The 19,441-nt window shown below is 41.3% G+C and overlaps 1 protein-coding gene across 3 annotated transcripts in view; it reads left to right on the top strand.

The window, feature by feature from the left end:
• The window catches only part of PHKB (phosphorylase kinase regulatory subunit beta), a 1,122,330-nt gene that overhangs the window by 134,188 nt on the left and 968,701 nt on the right, over positions 1-19,441 (top strand). For all 3 annotated transcript variants that reach the window (XM_069216595.1, XM_069216596.1, XM_069216594.1), the window contains one exon: positions 10,615-10,704. In XM_069216595.1, coding sequence (XP_069072696.1) covers positions 10,615-10,704 — 90 coding nt within the window. The remainder of the gene's footprint in view (positions 1-10,614; positions 10,705-19,441) is intronic.

Here is a 19,441-nt window from a genome sequence, read left to right as displayed (position 1 = left end):
TCTTCAACAGTGAATTACACTTCTGCTTCTCTCCTCCCCACACAAAACTCTTACCATCAATATATACACATGCTTGTGTTGTGTCTAATAGTAGCACCAAGATCATTTACGCACAATCTGCAGCTTTTATTTTTCAAAGATTGACCCAATTTTCATATAGCAGTTAATGGCTGGATGGCAAGCAGAGTATATTGTGACACTCTTGAGTTAAAAAAAAAAAAATTTATTGTGGAGATAATGTATCTAATTACCGTGCTTTACTGTCTTCTCCTAAGCACACTGTTCTGTTAGAGCAGCGGTTTCCAGCCTTGGTCACAGAGATGGGAACTCTTAAAAATGGGGTCTCTAGTTGGCAGTGGTTAGCACTCTGTCCAAGGAGGGACCCTCACTGTAGCCAGGGTAAGGGAGTACAAGGCTAAAATGACCCATGCTCACTGCTTGGTGGTGTTGCTCAAGCAGATAGGCTTACCTCAGAGGTAATGTGTCCTGTAACACAGTAAAAACTCTGCAAAAGGACTCCACACTAGTTTAGAAAAATAGCCAATATTTGTCTGAATAAAACAGGACCACAATGACCTAAATCCAACATACGCAAGTCAAGTTGTCACTTATCAAAGTTTAAGCAAGTTTAGTCCATAGAAATCCATGGATGCATTTGTTTTAGGGCAAAGTACCTTAGATGTGTCAAAAACCAAAGACGAGAACAGGTGCAGGGGAGGTGAGGTGCTGGAAAGCAAGCGATGCATCTGTTTGTTACTGCCAGGGAAGGTGATACTCCGGGTCCTTACTGTCAGAGGAGGTGATGCGTTGGTTTCCAGACATGCAGCCTTGGTTTCTTACTGCGGTGCGATGTCGATGAAGAAATTGGCACTCAAAAACGATGCGTCGAAAATCCAGGCACACTGTGTTGGTCTACAGCGGTGAGCAGGCGCTGTGTCGATTCTGCCGTGATGCAGGTGCTGCGTGGGGTCCTCTCAGTGATGTGTTGATTTACAGCGGTGCTAGGAGTCTGTGAATGGATTTTCCCCTTAAGATCACCAGAACTCACTTCCAAGGGACCAGGGACTGGATGTGGCACCACTTGGCAAACCAGGACTCTCCACAAGAGAGCCCAGGTGCTGGCAGGTGAAGTCTTTGATGGACCTGCAACTTCTTAAGAGGAGGCAAACTCAGTTCAAGCCCTTGGAGAACCTCGGAAAGCAGGATGTAGAAAGCAAAGTCCAGTTCTTTACCTCCCAGGACAAAAGCAGCAGGCCAACACAACAAAGCAGCAGGCAAAGTGGCAGTCCCTCTTACAGCATCCAGTTCTTCTTTCTGGCAGAATTTTCTCATTCCAGAAGGATTTTAACTATGTGGTCCAGTACTGATACCCATTTCTACTGTGAAGTAGGCAAATGTCAAAGAGAAGTCTTTGTAGTGCACAAGACCCTGCCTTTCCTTGCTGGGGCCCAAAACACACTCCAGGGGAGTGGAGACTGCTTTGTGTGATGACAGAGACAGCCCTATTCAGGTGCAAGTGTCAGCTCCTCCAACCTCTCAAGCACAGGAAGATCCATCATGATATGCAGGGCACACCTCAGCTCCCTTTGTGTAACTGTCTAGAATGAACAGCCCCACTGCCATCCTGACACAGACTTTTACACTGCAGACAGGCAGAGGCACAGAATGGTTAAGCAAGAAAATGCCCACTTTCTAAAAGTGTCATTTTCAAACTTATAAATCAAAAACCAACTTCACCAAAAGATGTATTTTTAAATTGTGAGTTTGGAGACCCTAAACTCCAAATCTCTATCTGCTCCCAGTGGGAAATTACACTTATTTCAAGGCATTCCCCAAGTTAGCCTGTTGGAAAGATAGGTCTTGGAACTGTGAAACACAAAATTAACAGTATTTCAGTATCAGGAAATGTAAAACACAGCAGTGCGTGTCCTACCTTTTAAATACACTGCACCCTGCTCAAGGGGCTGCCTTTGGCCTTCTTTAGGGGTGCCCTACATGTAATAAAAGGGAAGGTTTGGGCCTGGCAAATGGGTGCACTTGCCAGGTAGAAATGGCAGTTTAAAACTGCACATACAGACACTGCTGTGGCTGGTCTGAGAGGTGTGTGGCACAATTAGTGCTGCGGGCCCACTTGTAGCATTTGATTTCCAGGCACTGGGCACACATACCACACTTTACTAGGGTCTTACTAGCAAATCAAATATGTTAATCATGGATAAACCAAACACAAATACAATTTAGACAGCAGTGTTCAGCAGTGATAAAGTGTCCAGAATCCTAAAGCTAGCAAACCAAAATTCAGCAGAGGCTAAAAAAAGAGCAGATCAGAAGCAGAAAGGCAGGGAAAACCTTGCCATGTGCTGACAGGTCTCATAGGATCCATGCCCAATTTTCAGAATATCCACATAAAATAAATTTGGTACCACAAACCTATGTGCAACACATTGCCATAGTAATAAGGGAGACACCAAACATAGCATTCAAAATCAGAAAGGTCCATATTTCAAGGAGTTGCTTTATTTGATACTTATTTAATTTCCAATATAAAGTTTTAGTTTCAGATCGCAATCAGAATGTTCTGAATATTGTGTATCTACATTTTCACACTAAATCAAGCTGACGTGTTTTGTGGTTTAGTGCTCCTTCGGAGCAAAATAGTCATAGTTTTGTGAAACTGAGGTCGAAGTTAAGTTTGTTCCTATGCATTGCCCTACCTAGATCATGAACTGGATGTCACTCAAATATAGACTTTTGAGAAATTGTGCACTATATTTAGAGATTTCCGTATTGTGTTTTGTAGAGTCCCTTACAGACTCTTTGGATAGATTAGGTGACCAAACAGAGAGTGTGCATGAGTGCATGGCCTATACATCTTAAGATCACCTGTAGCAATATTATCTTATTAGTACAGGGGTTACTTTGACAATCTGGAATGGATCATACTCTGTTGAATCTTTATTGAATACCACTATTAGTGCTTCTATTTGTTGAGCCTCTTGGACGTTCCTTGGAAGGCCTAATGATTTCAGCATACAGTCCCAAGAGTGGTTGACAGGTCATTGAATGTAAGCAGGTCAATTTCTACAAGATGGCAGGGCAGATGATAGCACTATCCTTGCCACTCTAGGCAGTGCACCCCTCACCATTACTTTTTGTAGGTGTGCTGATCCAGACCTGGAAAATACCGCAGGACTAAATGTTGGTGGGGTCAGTGGGGTGCATATTAATTAGTTTCATAAGTGGCCCCCTATGTGGCATGTGTGCAGGAACAGCTCTGGAGGTGAGATGTGTTGTATGAGTAGAAGCAATGTTATCCCTTACTGACCTCTAAAGGATGGAGGGAACTCAGCAGGTTCTCTGAAAATGCTATGCTGCCTATTAAAACTGTGTGGGTTAGTCTGCATCAGGTGCGCACGTCGGTTGGCGAAATGGTGTAGGTTGCATTTTCTTTCTTTTTTTCTTGTAGCTTCTGTGAACTAGCTTACAAGATGAGTACATCGGAGGTGTGCCTGCCTGGGGGCGCTTCTCCCTCTGCTCCTTCCCCTTATATTTTCAGCATAAGACCAATGTCTCCTCGGCGACTTTTTGGCATTTGGTGCACAGCCTCTCCCTGTGACTCTAGACAAACTTTGAGGTTTAAACAGATTTGTGATTAAAGAAAGACAAAGTGGCTCCCAAACCACCTCCCTAGTTGACTACCAGTAATGCGTTTTTTTACGGCTACATTGTCTCTGAGATTAGGTGTTATAGGCCTGAGCACCATCTGAACACTAGCCGAACACAATCTAATTTTTAGCCCACATCTAGCAATGCGCTGTGAGAAACAACTGATAGGCATTCAGCAGTAATTTAACCATCTTTTCTAATGCTTTGAATAAACATGCAGCTTTAGTCGTTTTCATCCCTGCTGGATCGAAGTGACCATAAAGTGCCTAATTTTTGGCACTTGCAATTGTAAAGTTGCATTGCCTGAGGACCAGAGTGTAGGCTTACCAGTAGTATGTGTTGTTCAAAAGACATATCTGCTGATAGCTTAAAGTAGATACGACGGAATACCTCCTAGTGGCTGTCAAAATCAAATATCGCATTCAACATGGTGGTTTTAAAAGCAATCACAAGAGATTAAAATATACTCCTTCCTTACGGACGTGTGACGGGCAAATCAGATGTTATAATAAATTAGAATTACCTGCTGTTACTCTACCCCTCTGCCTGCCATCAATTCCAGGAGTTGAACAGAGGCTGTGCGATGACATTCACAAATTCTTCTTCTAATCAATTCTCAACTATTTGGTCATTTTCACCCACCCTACTACATTTCACTTTGCCTACTACTGATCAGAAACCACTCGGATTAATTAGAGTAAACAGGAGCTTGTAACTATGAATAGTTCCATCTAATCAAACATGTAATGATGCATCTTAAAGAAAAAAAAAAACGAGAGACGGGTCTTCAGCGCATGGAAATGGGAATTGTGAGAAATCGGGATATTAGCTGAGGTGGGTAGAAGCCCCACACAAATAATAAACACAAACCTTGTCAGGGTGAAACACACAAAATCACTAAATTAACCTGTGGTAAAGCTCTTGAAGGTTGGCACAAACGCAGCCAGGCTTAACTTAGATCAGTGGTTCCCAACCTTTTGATTTCTGTGGACCCCCACTTAAACATTAATGGAACCCAGGGACCCCCACTGAATCATCATTGGAATCCGGGGACCCCCGCCTGAGTCATTACTGTTAGCTGGGGACCTAATTTGTCAACATTTGTTAATATTTTTTTATTTTCTAGGCTCTCGCGGACCCCCTGAGAAGACTTCGCGGACCCCCAGGGGTCCCCGGACCACAGGTTGGGAACCACTGACTTAGATGCAATGTGTAAAGCATTTATGCAGCTCACACTCAGTAATAAAGTGAGAACACAGCAAAATAGAAATCCTGCAAGTTAGGAGAATGGAGTAAGGTTTAATAAATAAAGTGACCTCAAAATTAATTAAATACAATCAGTAGAACTAGAGTTATGAATTATTAAAGTTTTTTGTGAAATCTAGTGCCTAAATGATCAAATCGCCAACTGTGGGCAGCTGGTTGCGTACTTGAATAGTTCTTGATATGATAGCCTCTCAGTGGGGACAAAGCAGCAGACTGTATCGACGACTGGGGGCTGCTGGAAGAGGATTCATTGAAGCCATTGACAAAGGTAGGAAAATCTTAGAGTGGGAGAAGCTGGATTTCCAAGCCAAGAAAGTCGTTGCCCTCAAAGGGGTGCTGGTCATAGTAAGGTTTCTACCTATGGACTTAGATGTTTTTTTCTTGAGCTTGAATTCACCCAGTGGCACAAGTCTGCAGACTGTAGCCTAAGAGTGCTCCACAAGACTAGATAACACTGCTGAGAGGTCTCACTGAAGAGAATTTGCTGCTTAGGAGAAGAATGTAGTGGGAGCTGTGGCAAAGTCAATAATACTGGCGATTCACCTTTGTCAGATCACTTTGCAGGTATGTCTCGTCTCCTGTCAGAGCAGTTTTAGCTGAAAATGCATCCCAAGATTTGGATTTTGGTAGGGGAGATCACTAAAGCACCACACGAGGGGTTCAGGGCCTGGTAACCACCGTTTGGGGGCTAGGATTCACTCCAGCAGAGACCAACAGCAGCAGGCAGGTACGTTGCAGGGTCTATGGAGCTAGTTTTGTCTCTGTAACTCACACTCACACTGATCCCATGGGCTTCTTAATTAGACAAGATATCCCAATTAGTTACCAAAGTGTGCATGCTTGTCAAACCTGTTTAAATCAATCTAATTTATGCTGTAGGTATTTTTGGTAGTGATAGTATTTAGAGTGAGGTCATATCAATCCTTAATAATGTCTCACTATACCTGCACGATATAAATATTGGCAGGCAAGAGCATCCACTCTTTGAAGCCTGCCTGCCTGCTTACTTTAAGATTTAAAAAGCCAAGGGTTCAAATGACTTCCGGTATTGTCATACTGTGTGCCATTCTTTGCCATTCCACTATATGCCACTCTGCTGTAAACCACTCCGCTGTGTGTTATGCCACTCTAAGCTATGCCACTTCTCTGTACACCACTCCTCTGTATGCCACTCCTCTCTATTCAACTCTACTCCATACTACTCTACACTACCCTACTCTATACCAATATACTGTATACTACTCCATTTAACTCTAGGCTACTCCACTCTAGGTCACGCCTGTCCATGTCACTCTACTCCAATCCATACCACTTTGTGCCACTCGGCGCCACTGCACTCTACTTTAATCTACACCACTCCACTTTAATCTTCACCACCCCACTTCAGTCTGCACCATCCACTGTACTCCACTCTAACTAACTGTACTCTAAGCTACTGTACTCCATTCCACTCTACACCATTCTACACAATCCTTTGCCACTATATTCTACGCCACATCACTCACCACCCCATGCCACTCTACGACACTCCACTCTGTGCCATTCTGTACCATGCCACTCTTCTCCACTCTCCTCTACATCACTCTCTGGTATGTCACTCTGTCATGCCACTAACTTTTAGCCATGTTGAACAACAGCCACAATGCTGTACAAAATGGCTAAGAGCATTGGCAAAGCTAATGGCACTCGTATAAGTGAGACCTTTTCACTTTGCCAATGCTTGTTCTCACAACTTTAGAAAATATGACAGAATTCTGTTAGATTGGTGTTAGACTTGTGCATTTAGTTTTCTTGCCTACTGCTTTCATTATCATTGCAATAATTGCTTAGATTATTTGCTAAACTAGAGTAGTGAATACATAGATCTACAGATATCACTATGTTTTTTAAATTCCCAAATCAAAATGGGGCAGGTGGGGGTACCTAAAATAACTCTGCTCGAGTGTCTGGCTGGTCTCTTAAACCTTCATACTAATCCATCCCTTAAAACCGCCCACGACTTTTCAATGAAGAGTCTTTCCTCTCCGCAAATACAGCAGCCAAGAGAAAGCTCCCGGGAAGGCCAAAATCTCTGCTCGCATTTGACATCACTTCTGTTGATGTCGACAACTTGTTTTGGAGATGGGAGAATATGCCTATTTCCAACACTGGAAGTGTGGGTGCCTATTTTCAACACTCGCTCTTAGTAGGCGAATATGACCCGTAAGCACATCTTGATCTCAAGCCAGCGTACAAGACTTATGTTGAAACTGTCACTGCCCTTCTCTGCAGTCCTGCATTACATTTAATTTGACAAGTCAGTATCCTCATCAGGACTACAAAGTTCGTAATAGAAATGTGCCATACTTTACTATTCATCCATCTTTTAGTTCCCTGTCATGACTGGGCATTTTATACTTCGCCAGATCCTGTGAACTGAATGTTATCCATGTTTGCTCATGCCTGAAGTCTGAGTGAGCGACAGGACAGCCGTTCTATGGGAGTAAAACTGAAGTATGTAATCAAAGTTAAACTTAATCTGGTTTTTAAATTTCTTTTCATAAAAAATTGCCATCTCTGCTTTTTCAGATCCGGTATTTGTCCGATTGAACAGATTATACAAGGAGAGTAATCCAATATTTAACAACTACCAGAGTTAAATATCCCAGAACGCCTACCGCCAGGGGTGTGCAATTGGAAGAGAATGTTCAGAACACTTTGCTCTCTCTATGCTAAGGCTTTCTCTAAAAGCACATATTCAAACCTCACTGCTCCGGGTTCGTTTATTTGTCAGTCAACAGAGGGTCAATCTAGTGACTAAAGTACATCTAACCCAGAAGCAAATATTGAGCTTGAGCCTGACTAAGAGCTGCAAATCTGCTGCCCTTTAGTAAGGTGAAAATTAACAATGCATTAGACATGTCTGGATCCATATGTGCTTACTCGAGGCTCAATACAAATGGGCTTAGACTTAAAAAAGGATTTTTGAAAATATCAAACCAGTTGACGGGAGAATCTAGCTCAGGTTTAATCCATTTTTGATACTAATTAAATATTTACACCAGGATAAATTAAATACACTAATGCATGAGAGTACCTCCTTTGTGATTGTTGAAAATTAAGAAGGCTAATAAAAAATGGAGAATATTTTATGAAAAACACGATCCTCCCCAGGGGGGCGTGAAAAACAACAAAGAGATGTGCATTTCTTCCATTTTTGTACGTTGGCAGATATTTAATCTGGACTGCTTATGTGAAAATTTTAAGATGAGAGTTCTTGCGTGGTGGTAAAATGGTCATGACACAGTTTATTAAGTAGTATTGATTCCGCCTCCTTTTATGTGTGTTGAAACAAGGGGATTTTTGTGAGTGCACAAATTTAAGCTAAATTGTTTGGACGGGTTTGAGATTTATAGGGCTGTGGTATCTCTCTTAAGGCAGTTTAAAGGAAAGAGTGGCGTCTGCAGCAAACCTTGTTGAGGGTTGAAAAGATGCCCTTCTGTACCATTGCCACTGGCTTGTAGTAAGGCAAATCATACAGCCAGAGTTTTGGATGAGGACCAAACAAAAAGACTTGCTTTATTTTCTCATTAAAAAAATGTTATGGTGCAAAAACCGTCAGAGATTATTTTTTTTTTATTTTTTTTTTATTGTGCTTGCGTAAATATACATTAGCACTACTTGAGGGAATATTTGCTTTGGCATTAAAAATAAAATTAGCACTGTGGAATTAAGTGACAAAATGCATCATAAATCGGGTCCCAGTGCAAAGTATGGTCCACAATGTACGTTGCTATAAGCATGATGCATAGATAGTCTTTTAGCCAAACGGGATGTTTTGTTCAAAATTGTATTGCACATGGCTCCTGGCAAAAGTTGTAATGGATGTAGGAAAATGGCCATGGAATAAATATTGGAACAAGTAGATCGGTTAACAGAAGACATTGAGTATGGCGGAGTGCTGTGATGGCGTTGTTACCCAGTAGCCGGTGGTGATCTCACTGACTTTCACTCAGAGTTTTGTTAAATGATTCTGTTCACATTGTGCTTAATTGACTGTAGACAGACCAAGCAGGAGACTAGAGTCTAACATGTGGGAACCATTCCAAAGCTTGGGATGACATAAGTGGATGTGGAGAAACCACTTGTTCAGAGTCCTGAAAGAGTGACATGAGAGACTTGTTTGAATGGCAGGATCGAGGAGACTGAGTCAAAGAAGATGCACAGATTTGGCTTGTGATGGTCCATGCTACGTAAATACAATTTACCGGGAACAGGTTTGGTGATTATTGGGAAGATTCGTCAGGTGGCTACCTCCAAGCAGATTCATGTCAGCGAGGAAAAGATTATTGTGATTATCCTGGCTAGCTTCAGGTAGCTTCATGTCATTGAGGAGAAGATTATTGTGGTTGTAGTCGGTAGCTTCAGGCAGATTCATGTCAGTGAGGAGAAGATTATTGTGGTTGTAGTCGGTAGCCTCAGGGTCCTTAATGTCAGTGAGGAGAAGATTATTGTGGTTGTAGTCGGTAGCCTCAGGGTGATTAATGTCAGTGAGGAGAAGATTATCGTGGTTGTAGTCGGTAGCTTCAGGCAGATTCATGTCAGTGAGGAGAAGATTATCGTGGTTGTAGTCTGTAGTCTCAGGGTGATTCATGTCAGTGAGGAGATTATTGTGGTTGTAGTCGGTAGCTTCAGGCAGATTCATGTCAGTGAGGAGATTATTGTGGTTGTAGTCGGTAGTTTCAGGCAGATTAAAATCGGCGAGGAACAGATTATTGTGGTTGTAGTCGGTAGCTTCAGGCAGGTTCATGTCAGTGAGGAAATGATTTTTGGGATTGTACTCAGGCATGAGGTTAGAGTGGTATCGCACTGCTCGATGTGGTTGCGTAAAGGTAATTTATTGTGCAGGTTTATATGGCACACCGTGTACCAGTTACAGGGGCATTAAGATGTGTAATTAGTTACTACGGAGAAACAGTGAACCACCGGGGTGACAGCAAAATGACCAAATAAATACCTGCGGTTTTAGTGTTAACCTGTACCTCATGCTTCTTGCCTAGTAATAAAACAAATAATGGAATATGGTTCGTCCCACTGCTGGTGCCCCCGCCCGCCCCCCTGAGGGAGCGTATGTGTTGCTTTGAAACTATATGAGTGCATTATATCTCCAAACGAGGCGGTGTTCAGTTAGAAACATGAAGTACCAACGCATTGAGTGGGAGGACAGATGAGGGGGTGGCATTGAATTTAACACAGAAAAATAAGCTAAGAACGAAACAAGAAAAGCAAAAACGTCGTATACTGTGTGTACGTGACAACTGAGGATTCTGAAGCGCTGAGTTTGTTTCTTAACCAAAATATTTAGCGCTTATTTTTCACCCCGAGTGATTAAGTGATAAATCCATTTTCTCATGCTGTTTCATGAGGGGCTTTGGGTATTTCACACCTTTTCAAAGTAATAACGTTTTGAAGATCTTTTCTTTTATTTTGGCAGGAGTCAGCAGCAAAGTACCAACACTGCTGCATTCACCATTCTCTACTATTTCTGTACTTAGTTGTGTGCAAATGGTAATATGAAAAAAGATGAATTGTTATTTCTGACGTCGTTTACATGAAGTTGCAATGTTAAATTATTACCTACAAAGAGAATTATTGTAGCTTTTTACCTTGCATTTTTCATGATTTCATTTTTTTCTCCGTTAGGCTCAGTTTACGAACCACTTAAAAGTATCAATCTTCCTAGGCCAGATGGTGAAACTCTCTGGGAAAAATTGGATCGATATTATAGAATCGGTAAGTTACAGAAAAGATAATTTAAGAATTGACAATTGTATTGATTCTGATTAAAATGCAACGTGTATGCTTTTGGAAATCATTAAGAAGAGATAAAATTAATGCTTGCAATGATCTTTCCTTTGTGACATCACAAGACTTTCAAGGGTAAAGTGTCTGTTTTATTTTGGAACATTGTGAGTTGTACCATGTACCAGTGTGATTTCCTTAAACTGGATCTACATATCATAGGGATGGTTTATTTGGATCTCCACTAAAATCAATTTGAAATGGCTAGTTAAAGAAACTCAGTGGTTATTATTTCTAGCTTCCATACACTCCTACCCTCACCTATCCTTCGCCTGGAATAAGGTACTCCGTGAACCTTCAGAGAATCAGTGAGATGATATTCACCTGGGCCACTTAATTGGCCACCTTTTCTCCTTTACAGTTCAACGCCAAATAATGGGCTTCTAAGACCTTGATGACCTGTCTTTGACCACAGTTGCAGCGTGGGATGTGTGTTTGGAAGGGTGATGTTTTTCTTTTGTTCCTATATGAAAAGTTATTCATATTGCACGTGATGATCCCTGAGGTGCAATTATCGTGTTATGAGATGTAGTGCTTAGCAGTGTTGTAATCATGCAGTTTTTGGCTTTCAGTAATCTGGCAGATTTGAACAGCTCTGCATGTCCCTTTATGATATTTCGTGCAGTCATAATTTTAGCTTAACGTTTATGACGCTTAGAAGACATAAACTGGAGGCCCCGATGGTGAGGTAACCTGCTGGGAAGGCCTTTGTTACTATCGTACCATACGATTGTCTGTGTGAGATAGCAAGAAGAGGCCATAGTATGTAGTTAGTTTAACCTGCAGTTGTGGTCTGAATCAGCCCTCTGTTGACCAGTAGTGTGTGGTAGATTTCTTCAGTTATTCAGAGCCTGTTCAGTTTGTGGAAGGTCGTCGCTTGCTGTGGACTAGTTCTCTACTGGGTGTTGGGCTTGACTTGTAGGTGTTTGTCTTATGTGAGCGTAATGGGTCAAGCAGTATAAGGGAGTTATTATGCAGCCTGACTGACCCCCAATTGGCTGCCCATGAGGTCCAGGAAAAACGTGTGTGTCTGTGTGTGTGTGTGTGTATATATAAGTATATGTATATATATATATATATATGTATATATATATATATATGTATATATATATATATATATATATATATATATATATATATATTATATGAATTTTCAGTGCTCTGTACTACCCAGGCTAGACATAGGTCAGCCCTTCCTAACTTTACTTGGACATAATAAGATGTGGTGCTGCCTCTGGACTCTAGACTATTAATTGTACTAGGAGGAGTATTTTCTTTTACGCGTTCTATATCGGGTTATGGGGTGATGTAGTTATCTTGGTAATAGCCTGGTTTTCACCAGAAAGTGGTGTCCTCTATGGATTTCTTGTAGTAAGGCGTTACGAAAATCTGTTGTGCAATCCTGTCGTGCCTTGTCCTATTTTGTTTGTATTGCTTGAATTTAACTTGTATGTATAGTAGTGTTTTTCTGTGGGGGCTGCTAGGCAGTATTAGCCCAGTTCCAAGTCAGTATCAGTATATGTTATTAGTTTATCTTACCAATAAGGCCATACATCTCATAGCATATCAATATCAAATGCAATAGTCAAAACATTAATTAAATATCAATAAAACAGATAATATTCACGAACAGATCCATACCTTCATTAATGGAGCTGTGAACGAGTATTCGAATTAAAAAGGAAAGCACTCATAAAACGTCAAAAGGCAGTTGCTGTACCTAGCTCATCCCGGTATCAGCCACTTGGCTATATGAGCCATCCCTCCCAGAGCCCAAGAAATACCGGTTGATTACCACATCAGCAAATTTGACAATTCTAAACATTTGACTTATAGAAGCAAATTGTGCAAAAGACGCAAAGTGTACAAATCTGCAACTGAATAAAGTGCTTACCTGCCCACATTCGGCAGTATTGTATAAAGGCCAAATAACATTATTTTGTAAACAAGGGCATAGTAGCTAGCTTTTCTGATACAACATACAAAAATGTAGCCAGAGCCAAGCATACCAACATATTACATTGCAGAATTATCCTCACCAAATCTCTAATACATCGTACCTGCAGCTTTCTAAAACACGGTAATAGCAGGCTACACTTTATTTTGGCAAAGAAGCCACAGAAGGCAATAGTGTGAAAAAGTGACAATGCATCCTTACAAAAAGGGCAGGGATCCCTAACCAGCCGCACATAATAAAAGAGGGGACCTGACCTTCAGGGCCCACCGCCTAACAGATCTTCTCTTAATATCCTTCAAGGAGGGCTGGATTAGACCCCTGTAATCTGCCTCTCATAGATGCTTCAAGTTGATTCTCTTGCGGACATCAACAAAGTCGCTATTTGGCAGACACTCTTTTATTATGCTGTTTAGTGCTTGTTTCTGTTGGATCGTGGAGACATTTAAAGGAGTACACAATGCAGATAAATTAAGGGAAGCCTCGATGACCTGTATGTTATTTACCCATTGGCCTAAGTGGTTGCCTTGTAAATGAAGTTTTATGCGATATCGCACGGAGCAACCTTCTGCTTTTAAGAGCCCAGTCCAATAGTTGACCATCCTCTATCTGTATTTAAAAAGAATGTTAGTAAAGCCCAGCTCTAGCCTGAAGCCACCTCTCACAGAGCCTGGGGACAATCATAACCATTTTTTCCAAGTGGTTGTTTCTATAATTTGCAAGCGCTGAACATGGTTTTCTAGCAGAACCTCGCATTCATAGAGCAAAAGAGTAACTATTTTTGCATTGTATGCCTCTCTCAGCACTTCAACAGACTTTTGGCTGAGATCAGAATCCAGTCGCTTTAGTGCACCAGCAATCAACTTGGCACTAGATTCTTGCAATGGGACATGAGCCCCGAAGTCCAAATTGTGGCTAAAAAAAACAGGCCTAGATATATGTATTCTGTAACCACCTCCACTTGAACACCATCCAGTCACCACCTAAACCTGAGGTCTGCCTCTTACCTTTTGGAAAAAACATGATCTTTCTTTTGGCCGTATTAATTTTCAAGTCGTTTCCCTTGCAGTATTGTGAGAAATCATCAAGTTTCCTCTGCAAACGAACTGGCATTAGATCTAATAACACTCTGTCATCCGCATAAAACAACACGGAAATAGGCTCTGTCCCTAACTTAGGGGGAAAACACCTGGCCTGATTTAGGGCTCCAAAGGCATCCGCCATATAGATCGAAAACAACCGAGGAGCCAGGGTACACCCTTACCTCAACCCATTAGTGGTACTTATCTTTATGGACAGGGTCCCATTACCTCTGAGTTCCACTCCAGTTCATTAATTACCAACTTCAAAAAATTTGATGGACACTTCCATTTTGCCATCTTTTCCAATCGGAGGGATCGATTTTACAGTGTCGAACGCTGTTGACAAGTCGATATACGACACGTTAAATGGCTGCTTTCTTTTGAGGGCATCACCTTCCACACATCTTTAACATCACACATCTGCCCCTTTCCAAAAGCCCATTTGCGTAAAAGGGAGAATTCTAGCTAGGCACACCCAGTCTTCTACTATACCCAGCAAATGTCTTGCATAAATGTTACTCAGATAATCCAACAATGTAATTGTGCGGTAATTAGAGGGGAGGTCCCGATCCTCCATTTTAATCAAAGACACCCTAATGCTACCTTTCCAGGTTTCCGGCAAATCATGCCCCTCAATTATTTCTTCAAACAACGCTACCTAAGCCTGTGCCCACAGGTGGGGATTCAGTTTAATAATACCTGAAGAAATGCCATCTGACCCTTGCACCCTTTAACTTTTCAGGTCTTTGATCACTGCTTCGACACCACTAACTGTAGTTAGCGAGATGCCTTCATTTCTCCCCCTTACCATTCAGACTTGTCAGCTGTGTACCTGCAACCCTCCCCCTGACCTCAAATCTGAGATGTAACTGACCCAGGTTTCTTCCGTAATTGAAGTTGTTGTCATATGTGTGGCTAGTCCGAGAACGCCATTTGAAATCCACAAAAAACCCTTTAGGTTACCAGTGCGCAGGGAAAAGGTTGCCTTTGTCCATAGATTCTCTATTTCCCTCCACTTGATTTGCCGCATATCTTTCGTAAAGGCTTTCCTATGCTGTCTTACCAAACTGTCCCTTTGGTCCTGCTCTACTCTAAACGCCTCTCGTATTTTCTTGTTAAGCGTTACTTTGGCCTGTGTGTTCTCAAAACTCAAAGGGTCCTTACCAACCCTACTCCTATTCAGCCCTACGGCCGCCATACCCCTTATGGAAGAAATACATTTTTCAAAGGCCTGAACACTGTGGTGTAAGAGTAAACTTGATTACAACATGAGCATTTCCTTACTGCTGTTTATAATATGACATTTTAGTTTGGTAGACCACACTATTCTACGGTCATTTTTACAGTGCAGGGGCAAACTATTAGGCCACTGATGGCTTAGCGTAACTGCCCTGGACAAAGAGAGAATAAGAGGCTTATGGTCACTACCCACACCGTTACCCTCTCATTATGAAACACTGTCTGAGCCAGCTGGTCCCCAGGACACCTACCATTTATTATTGTCATGTTGGAGCTCTTCAGAAAGCTCCCCAGTTGCCTATCTGCCCCCTCGCCTCTCTGACCCCCTAAACCTTACAGGGAATATTCAGTGCACTTTCTTTGTCTCTTTGAGTAACATTCCTTGTCTGCTTAGAAGGGATTTTTATGTTTAAATTATCCATCAAAAGAATATGCATATAAGGAAATCCCGATGGAATCTTATCTAGTAGAAATGCCAACGCTTTCAGTTGTTTATCTTTGCAAACATTCGGAGGGAGGTATCTATGAATTAATATTAGGTCAGGACCCTCCTTATAGACCAATAGAATATCTGAAACGTGGTCAGAGCTGTCAGTATTCTTTTCCAGTAAACACAATATGGATGCCAAAATACATTCAAGACTGCAGAGATCTGGATAAACATGTATAATCTGCTGAAATGTTTACTGGAGGGTTCAAAATTAAGTCCAAGGTAGCATAAAGATTGCCCTGATCTGAGACTGTAAAACTAGGTATTGGCTTGTTTCTGCCCCATTGAAATTTCAGACAGTGGCTCCATTCTTCTAGTCGAAGCCGGAAACACTGGTCTAAATGGCGTGATCTAAGGTAAGGTATAGCTCAAATGTAGTAAGGGCTAAGAGGCCGGGGGAACGGGTAACACCATCATATCATTTCCTCTTGACAATGAGCATAACAAGGTCCGCTCCCCTGAAAAACAACGAACAGATCTGACCAAAGGTGGCACTTGATTCTGCAAGTAGGGCAAGTTAGAAACAGCTGTTGTATCTCTCCCTGAACCACCTGATCTTTAGGAGGGATGACTTCTCTTCGACTCCCGCAATGGAATTAACTGTGCAGCTTCTATCATGGTGGATTTATCATTGGACAGACTTTGGAAAGAGACTGCTATTTTACTCTCACCTTTAAGAATACCTAAATAGGGAGCTTTATTCCTCAACGGATTTGCTTTAGTCTTTTGGCACAGTTCGGTGGTCAGTGTATGACCTGATATCAATTTTTTAGCCTTCATTTTTAATTTAATGGCGGGCACCCGATGGTAAGAACCAATTGCTTGGGTTCCAAGAGGTAAAGACTGTGAAGCAAGCCATTCAAGGAGATCTTCAGTATCTCCACCTTGTCATCCTTAAGTTGACTATCCTATAGAAGAAAACACCTTAATAAATCCCACAATAACAGTTGAATTTCTATGGTTTTGCATGAGTAAATTCATAGCCTACCTATGACGTCCATGTAACCTTTTGTTTTTTCAGTGACATATATATATATATATATATATCATTCACATTTTTGTCCCCCCCCCCCCCCCCCCCCTCTCCATTGCAGAATTTAGAGCCATAAAGCCAGACTCTCAAGCTTCACTACCACCATTTACTCATACCCATTCCACCTTAGGCTTACAAAAAAGAAAGTCACTCTACACCACTCTTCATAAACTTGCATCCTCTTTTTTTTTGTTTTTTTACCACACAACAGTGCTGTTATTCAAAGACAACTACGCTGCCTATCCCCTCAAATACAACCAGTTTCAGCACCACACATGCATAGATCTTATAACATTCCTATGAAGTTGACTGCATAAGGCTAACACCTCAAAACCACTAAATTTCAGTCCTTCTAGTACTAATACAGCCACTTAGCACATTTCTAGCAACATCCAAGGGCAATATTTACACACCCACAGCACAAAATCACACCTCTGCCAAAACAGCCCCTTAAAGTTGTGTGCTAATAAATACTTGTTGTATGTCCAAAAACAAGTATTACATCTTCACCCTATTGATGGACACAGACCCTGACTTACTCTTAATAACTGAATCATGGCTGGTGGAAGACATGGCTCTAATATTGCATGATACTGTTCCACCATGCAATCAAATAAATATTCAAAATAACGTATGCAAAAGAGGAAGTGGGTTAGCTGTCATATGTAGGGAAACAGTAACTCTCACCAAAGCTGAGAGTATTTCCTTAACAAGTTTGAGGCCCTCCATGTCCAGGTGCAGACATAACCCAAACTTATCCTGTAATTTTCTCTTTCTTTACTGAGCACCACCCAGCAATGGAACTTTCCCAGGCACCTTTCTAGAGACAGTTTCAAACCTGCTATTTCGAATATTAAAACCTATGCATCCATGGTGACCAAAACATATGGTTTGACAAACCTAATGTGCCCCACCCCAGAACGATCGTTGCTGATCTAGTCACACTTAACCTATGACGGCTCATTCTCAAGCCCACACACATTGTATAATGCATCTTAGATGTCACATTCAGCAACCCAGTCATAATTGCATTCCAGAGGACTACTGTAGTCACATGATCAGACAACCACTTGGTTGCATTCAAGCACAAGACACCACAAAGCCACCTCAGCTTACCTGTAGCTACATACTGACCTTAGAAGAAGCTGAATTTGGTGATCCCGAAAACCCTATGTAATTCCATCACAGATCTGGCTGTAAACTTAGTTAAAATAAAATGTGTGGATGGCTTCAGGAAGCTTTTGATATGTTAATCAAAGCATATTCAAAGAAAATATAATCTCTGGATGATTGCAGATTTAAAAAAGATAAAACAACAAATTAAAAAGCTTCAACTGACCTAGCTCAAAACAAACAACCCTCGAGACAAAATAAACCAGCACAGACATAACGGAATGCACAAGTCGTCATTAAAATCGTTTTCAAAAGCTAAATTGATTCCATGGCACTAAATGCCCTACTAAAGAATTATTTAAAAAAATAGTTGCAGAATTTCACAATCGAAAATGCATCAAAGGAACCCATTGCATTTCTTAGGAATTGGAGTGAAGCAGACATGCTGTATTCATACTGGATACACAGAAAAATAAACAACACAAGCTCACCTCCAACAAACCCCTCTAGGGGCAACTTGACACAGCCTCTTCTCTCTTTCAGAAAAATATCAGCAACCAAATGTCTTTTTGTCAAAGCTAGCAGGCCAGCAGATTGCCCTTCTGACATTTGTCCTCCACACGTATTCAGAAATATTCTTCTAACAACTTCAGCAGGCATCCCAGTCAGAACACTGATCAGCAACTCAACAGTAGGAATTTTTCCAGAAGATTTTGAAAACATACTGTTTTGCTTTACTGCTGACTGAGCCAAAATACACAAACACAGATGAATCGAAAAGATTCTCTGGAATGCACCTCTTAATCTGAAGAAGACATTTATTATATCTTTTTGCAAGGCTCGTGAAGGAAGGCCTGTATAGCCAAAAGTGTAATTTTATAAATGTGCACCAATGAAGTAAGACCATGCACAAAGAATCTTCAATCTATAAAGAGCAAATATATAGATGCAAGGATACAAACACCTATATTGATATATGTATGTATATTCATACACAATGGAAAGCAAATAATTAATAAAAATGCATCACCATAGGGTCTGTCTGGTGCGCTTCATCTTTCTCCTGCCAGCAAGTAGTTGACCCCGGTTTGACCGCAACATGAAAGAGAGATCTCTATCCTCACGAGAAATATATCAGGCATTCAACGTTTAAATCCTGATTGAGGTCTCTGATTCTCCCAATGTCGACCCAGGTCTCTTATATACCTTAAACGAAAAAAGCGCTTTCTGGAAAGAAATAAAACCCTCCCGCTCTGTAAGAAGTATAAAAAAAAAATGCTGGCTATTCTAGGTCAGGGTTGAAAGAAACAGGTTGGAACTGTCCAGTTTCCCAAGTTGTCTTTCCCAAACCTAAGCCGTTCCCTGCTGTACTATAAACATCATTCTAGTACATCCTTATCTTGCTGACTGACTGACTCCTCCACATTATGTCCTAGCACTTTGGTGAGAAAAGAACAAGCAGACATGTAGAATAGAAAACACATTGCATAACATGTTTTGTATGGAAAACTACTTGATCCTTTAATGTGGCAGTGAAGCTAAGGCTAAGCTGAATACAAAATGGAGTCTGTAACTGGTGACCACTAATGTGACGGTGGACAGCTAAGCCAAGTGCAAAGTTGTGTGACTGGGAGTCATTGGTCAAAACACAAATACCTATGTCCATTATTCAAAAAACAAATCTAAACCCTCAATACCCCAGCAGTTACAGACCAGTGGCAATGAGACCAAACCTAGGCAAATGTTTAGAAAGATCA

The sequence above is a fragment of the Pleurodeles waltl genome, chromosome 12, assembly GCF_031143425.1.
Source record: "Pleurodeles waltl isolate 20211129_DDA chromosome 12, aPleWal1.hap1.20221129, whole genome shotgun sequence".
In the NCBI taxonomy this organism is placed as follows: domain Eukaryota; kingdom Metazoa; phylum Chordata; class Amphibia; order Caudata; family Salamandridae; genus Pleurodeles; species Pleurodeles waltl.
The sequence above is the reverse complement of the archived record's forward strand: the minus strand, read 5'-3'. Positions and strand labels throughout refer to the sequence as shown.